This window comes from Hyla sarda, chromosome 6 (genome assembly GCF_029499605.1).
Source record: "Hyla sarda isolate aHylSar1 chromosome 6, aHylSar1.hap1, whole genome shotgun sequence".
Lineage (NCBI taxonomy): Eukaryota > Metazoa > Chordata > Amphibia > Anura > Hylidae > Hyla > Hyla sarda.
In genome coordinates, this window is record NC_079194.1 from 109,446,507 (window position 1) to 109,453,329 (window position 6,823).

Genomic DNA, 6,823 nt, shown 5'->3' on the forward strand with positions numbered 1-6,823 from the left:
TCTGGACAGTTCCTGATACAGACAGAGGTGTCAGCAGAGAGCACGGTGGACAGACAGAAAAGAACAACTCCACTTCCTCTGTGGTATACAGCAGCTGATAAGTACTGGAAAGATTAAGAATGTTTAATAGAAGTAATTTTTTAATCTGTTTAACTTTCTGGAACCAGATCTGAAAAAATAAAAAAAAATAGTTTTCCATCGGAGTACCACCCACCATTTAAGAAAAAAAAAAAAAAGATGGCCACCAACTTGACATTATTAAATTCCCAAGTATTCCTTTAATATCCCTTTAGATTATTTTCTCATATTAGAACTAAACTTACAAAATATTCATAACCATTCTAAACCACAAAGGACAAAACCTGTACGAGTTCTCCTGTCACTCTGTACAGAAACAATGCACCACTGACATATTTTTAGTATCACTACTATGTGTCAACAAAGGCTCATAAATAACACCTTGGATATTATGGACTGTCAATCACAAGCCGGAAATACTCGCAGAACGTTCAACAACAGCTGAGGGTTACACCTTAGGCTCCTTTCACACTATATGTTGCTCCGTTTTAAAGACCCGTTCCAATGTCCCATTAAGAAAACCCTTAACCCCTTAAGGACCGGGGGTTTTTCTGTTTTTGCACTTTAGTTTTTTGCTCCTTGCCTTTAAAAAAGTCCTAACTTTCAATTTTGCACCTAAAAATCCATATGATTGCTTATTTTTTGCGCCACCATTCTACTTTGTAATGACGTCAGTCATTTTGCCCAAAAATCTACGGTGAAACGGAAAAAAAAATCATTGAGAGACAAAATTGAAAAAAAAAAACTTGTTTTGTAACTTTTGGGGGCTTCCGTTTCTACGTAGTAAATTTTTCGGTAAAAATGACACATTATTCTGTAGGTCCATACGGTTAAAATTATACCCTACTTATATAGGTTTGATTTTGTCGTACTTCTGGAAAAAATCATAACTACATGCAAGAAAATTAATACGTTTAAAATTGTCATCTTCTGACCCCTATAACTTTTTTATTTTTCCGCTTATGGGGCGGTATGAGGGCTCATTTTTTGCGCCGTGATCTGAAGTTTTTAACGGTACCATTTTTGCATTGATAGGACTTTTTATTCATTTTTTCATGATATAAAAAAGTGACCAAAAATGCACTATTTTGGAGTTTGGAATTTTTTTTGCGCGTACGCCATTGACCGTGCGGTTTAATTAACGATATATTTTTATAATTCTGACATTTCCGCACGCGGCGATACCATATATGTTGATTTTTATTTACACAGTTTTTTTTTTTATGGGAAAAGGGGGGTGATTCAAACTTTTAATAGGGGAGGGGTTAAATGATCTTTATTCACTTTTTTTTTTTTTTGCAGTGTTATAGCTCCCATAGGGACCTATAACACTGCACACACTGATCTTTATCATTGATCACTGGTTTCTCATAAGAAACCAGTGATCGATGATTCTGCCGCTTGACTGCTCATGCCTGGATCTCAGGCACTGAGCAGTCATTCGGCGATCGGACAGCGAGGAGACAGGTAGGGACCCTCCAGCTGCCCTGTAAGCTGTTCGGGATGCCGCGGCTATCCCGAACAGCCCACTAAGCTAACCGGCACTTTTTACTTTCACTTTTAGCCGCGTGGCTCAGCTTTGAGCGCGCAGCTAAAGGGTTAATAGCGCGCGGCACCTCGAACAGTGCCGTGCGCTATTAGCGGCGGGTCCCGGCTTCACTATGACGCCGGGCCCGCCGTGATATGATGCGGGGTCACCGTGGGACCCCGCGTTATATCACGGGAGCGGGACCAAGGACGTACTCATACGTCCTTAATCCTTAAGAGGTTAAAAACAGCCGTTAAATGGCCGTTACAAAATCCCATTCAAGTCTATGGGATTTTTTGATTATCCGTTATCACCCATTATAGCTAGTTATGAATAACAGACTTTTTTGTGACGGGAGAAAAATTAGTGCATGTGATGTTTTTTCTCCCGTCACAAATAACGTCCGTTATTCATAACGAGCTATAATGGGTGATAACGGATAATCAAAAAATCCCATAGACTTGAATGGGATTTTGTAATGGGCGTTTTTAAGGGTTTTCTTAACGGGACATTGTAACAGGTCTTTAAAATGGAGCAACATATAGTGTGAAAGGAGCCTTAGCCACATCTTCGTTGTTATTATTAGAGATGAGCGAACTTACAGTAAATTCGATTTGTCACGAACTTCTCGGCTCGGCAGTTGATGACTTATCCTGCGTAAATTAGTTCAGCTTTCAGGTGCTCCCGTGGGCTGGAAAAGGTGGATACAGTCCTAGGAGACTCTTTCCTAGGACTGTATCCACCTTTTCCAGCCCACAGTAGCACCTGAAAGCTGAACTAATTTACTCAGGATAAGTCATCAACTGCCGAGCCGAGAAGTTCGTGACTAATCGAATTTACTGTAAGTTCGCTCATCTCTAGTTATGATCCCAGAACAATTGTCTTACAAATCATATACAAATTCCCGTTGGTAAGTCAGTTTAAGATAGAGGTAATGCATTTTGGGGTCTGTACTATGACCATGATTCTTTGACCTCCTAGGCTGCTATATGAAAATACTTGGATCATCATTAGGTTTACTAGCGTTTCCCAAGCAGGGTGCCTCCAGCTGTTGCAAAACTACAACTCCCAGCATGCACGGACAGCCGAAGGCTGTCCGGGCATGCTAGGAGTTGTAGTTTTGCAACAGCTGGAGGAACCCTGCTTGGGAAACACTGATCGACAGACACTGCCTCAACCGCTTGTCATGGGTCAGGCCAGTCCATTTATCTGCTCATATATGGCCAACGCTACAGCCAATATTACAATGAAATTTCAGCATTAAAAAAGCAATATTTTAAACCTCAGCTTCCCCAACCAGATCAATTGTCAAGCAGAGTAATTGGTAAATAGTAAAGTAAGAACCAGTTTTCTACCCGGCAAACTACAACTCCCAGCATATTTCACAGGTAAATATACTGTAATTCCTTATTAATCCATGCAGATGCAGCATTCACCAAAGTTTTTAAAGGGTTAATCTTTCTCAATCAGATCAGACGCGCCTCACGAGGTATAAAACAAATACAAAAGAAAAGCAAATAAAAGCTATTGACATTGAAAGTTAAATTTTGCCAGAACGTTTTCCACATTCCTATTCTTCATTGTAAATAATAATAATAATACATACGGTATATAAAAGTATATAACAATAACGAATACCTATGAAATCTAAACACCTGTACAAATCATTTTGTAACAAGTCCTCCAGCAAAGAGGTCTGGAGGGAGTTCTACCTACTGTCTAGACAGGTCACCTGCCATCAATAGTCGACATTTACATATATGGTTGATATAGACACTAGAGATGAGCAAACTTACAGTAAATTCGATTCATCACGAACTTCTCGGCTCGGCAGTTGATGCCTTATCCTGCATAAATTAGTTCAGCCTTCAGGTGCTCCGGTGGGCTGGAAAAGGTGGATACAGTCCTAGGAAAGAGTCTACTAGGACTGTATCCACCTTTTCAAGCCCACTGGAGCACCTGAAAGCTGAACTAATTTATGCAGTAAAAGTCATCAACTGCCGAGCCGAGAAGTTTGTGACGAATCAAATTTACTGTAAGTTCGCTCATCTCTAATAGACACCGCTTATAATAGGTCGGCACACCGGAGAACAAGTCAAACTATCAAGTAGTGATGCAGCAGAGCCAAGTTTCCTAGCCGCAGCAGAGCTGAGGTTGTCACACAGTTCCGCTCATTGTGATATCGCAGTGGGGATCAACAAAAGGAACGCAGGTAATCCTACTCCATAATCCTAACACAGAAAGCTACGACAACGCAACACCTAAAGAGTGAAATGACAAACTCAGCTCTGCTACATCTAACATCCAGTCTACCAATCGGGCCAGGAGTCCTGAGAAACAAATGCAAAAAAAAAAAAAAAAAAAAGGTAAAGAGCAACAAAGCTCTGTGCAACCTGAAAAGTGACCACTAGAGATGAGCGAACTTACAGTAAATTCGATTCGTCACAAACTTCTCGGCTCGGCAGTTGATGACTTATCCTGCATACATTAGTTCAGCTTTCAGGTGCTCCCGTGGGCTGGAAAAGGTGGATACAGTCCTAGGAGACTCTTTCCTAGGAATGTATCCACCTTTTCCAGCCCACCGGAGCACCTGAAAGCTGAACTAATGTATGCAGGATAAGTCATCAACTGCCGAGCCGAGAAGTTTGTGACGAATCGAATTTACTGTACGTTCGCTCATCTCTAGTGAGCACGCGCCATAAAAGTCAACGGTCATGTGACACTATAAAGTCGCACAACGGCGCAAATGGGGGGGGGGGGGAACAGGAGTAAAAGGTCACGGCTGGTATAGGGACCACATGACACAGGTGGTCCTCAGTCTTCTACGGCGACGTATAAATCACCAGGAATATACAATATGCAAATCATCAGGAAGAGGCAACAAATAATAAATGTATCACGTAAATATTTACATAAGATAATTGCAACAATTTCCTTGCTAGAAGGAGGGCTGGAACCTGGCAAGCGGGTACTGTACCTTGTGGACGTTCCTTTCCGGACATCGCATATACTGCATTTAAAGGCTTCTGCACTGTTCCTAAAAGTGCACACACTACAATCCCAATATCCCTCATCCGCTGAAGGCTTAGCTTGCCGTTTTGGCCTGTAAAGCAAGCACAAGAGATATCAAAACACGTTCGCGGACCTGTCAATCACCTGCACATGCCCACATGGACCTGTCCTATTGCATAACCCCGTGTCAGTGTTTTCCCAACCATGGTGCCTCCAGCTGTTGCAAAACTACAACTCCCAGCATGCCCGGACAGCCGAAGGCTGTCCGGGCATGCTGGGAGTTGTAGTTTTGCACCCTGGTTTGAAAACGCCACCCTTATGTCTAGAAATCCCAAACTTTCCATCCAAAGAAATAAGAAGCACATAAGAGCAGGTTGTCAATTCCGTGACTGCAGGGGGCACCAAGAATCACCATATCCAAGATTAAACTCCCTGCCCTTCAAATTAACCTTATATCGCAGGCCATACCGGCGGAAGGGAAGGGGTTAACCCAAGCCGAAAGCCCAGGAAGGAGCCACAGAGATCTACTCCTACCCTTGCAGTCTTCTGCCAATGCGAACTGCTATGCCCTCACCTCACCCCCCCCTTTAACCACCACCTTGTGCCAGCACCCTGTCACTGAAGACACCCACAGCATCTCCGCCAATGAACTGCCCCCCCCCCACCATTATGATATGCAGCCATTCCAACAACAGAGTACCCCCCCCCCCCTCACTTCCATCCCCTCCCCTCTCCTTCCAGAGCCGTCACCGTCATGTTTAACCCTTCGTGCCCCTATAGGGCCCTGACATATAGCGACGATGGTGACGGAAAGAAGGAAAAGGAAGGGGGGGGGAGGGGGGGGGGCATTTGTTGCAAAGCAATAAGGCATTATAAAAACACAACACACCCCACTGTGAAAATAACACAAAAGACAAAGAAGCCACAGCCGACACAAGACATTCCTGCCACCCACTGTCTCCCATTCCCTCCCCATTTACCTATCAATAATGAAATAATACTAAAGGATATTAGGGGGGGGGGGTAATGACTTATTGAGATTTTAGGGATAGTGGAGGCGTTTCTCTCTCTCCACCCTGCCCTCCTTTTTTTCCTCTCTCTCCTGGTAAATATTCTCTTTGTCTGAGGCTCTGTGCAGGGAGTGTGTGTGTTATGTGTCTGAGAGGATCAGCCGCCATAGTAGAGCTGTGCACTTCCTCCCCAGCATATACAGCTCCCTATATACATCCTATATACATTATAATGGGGAGGGGGCACACAGGGTGGAGGTACTGCAGCCTTCAAGGACAGGGAGATGATTGGGGAGGAGGAATGGGGGGGGGGGATTATGTCTCCATCTGTCTACATGGTAATGGGGGTATATAAATAAACCTACCCCCTCCCCTTTAAGGCTTATTATTATCCCCCTCCCCCCACCACCCAGCCCCTGCTGCACTGTACCTGGTCGGGCTCTTCTTGTCGCCCATAATCATGAAGGTAAAAATCCTGCACGCCTGGTGCACCCTCCCCCCTCTTGTGTTCTGCAGGGAACCCCCCAACACCTATAAATAAATAGGGATTTAGAGGGAGGGTCCGAGAGGGGGGGTGGATGGATTGGGGGTGAGCGGGTATAGCTGTGAAGGTATGGTGTGGTCGGGGGGAGGGGGCCGGCAGGCTGGCTGGTCCTCCTCGGTGGGTCCGGGAGCAGCCCCAGCCGTGCTCTCTCTCCTTCGCCGATCCGCTGCCAGACTGCACAGACACTCAGGGACGGAAGGAAGGGCGGGGCGCAGCCACCGTGACGTCACACACCCCGCCAGCCAATCGCGGCCCGTGGGGGATTTAAAAGTCCAGCAAGTGGGGAAGGTGAAATATTCTTCTTATGTCTTAGCATTTTAATTGCCGAGTACCGGGGGGGTCAGCGACATTGGAGCCATGTGCTGGGGTAGGCAAGATAAATGGGGATAGCTGCTGCTGCTGCAGAACCTCTTGGGACCGCAGAACAACAGGTGGGGGGATCTGGAATGTTCTTGGTGCGGTGAGGTCTGTATAACTTGATAGAGGAGAGAATTAGTTGACTGACAGCTGTGATGGCAAAGACGTTCTGCAGCAGCTACAGGTGGTTTGTGAACGTCAGGGCTCACCCTTCCGACCGGGTCTCTGTACTATGTAGTTTAGGAAAGTTTTTACCTGTGGAACTACTAATCCCAGGATCACCGTGCAAGATTC

At 45.0% G+C, this 6,823-nt stretch overlaps 1 protein-coding gene across 1 annotated transcript in view; it reads right to left on the minus strand.

Moving 5' to 3' along the window:
- The window catches only part of RYBP (RING1 and YY1 binding protein), an 83,664-nt gene extending 77,331 nt beyond the window's left edge, over positions 1-6,333 (minus strand). The window contains exons 1-2 of the mRNA XM_056524629.1: positions 6,059-6,333; positions 4,584-4,709 (exon numbers count right to left, since the gene is read on the minus strand). Of these exons, the coding sequence (XP_056380604.1) occupies positions 4,584-4,709; positions 6,059-6,090 (158 nt within the window). The 5' untranslated portion in view covers positions 6,091-6,333. The remainder of the gene's footprint in view (positions 1-4,583; positions 4,710-6,058) is intronic.
- Positions 6,334-6,823: the final 490 nt, after the last annotated feature.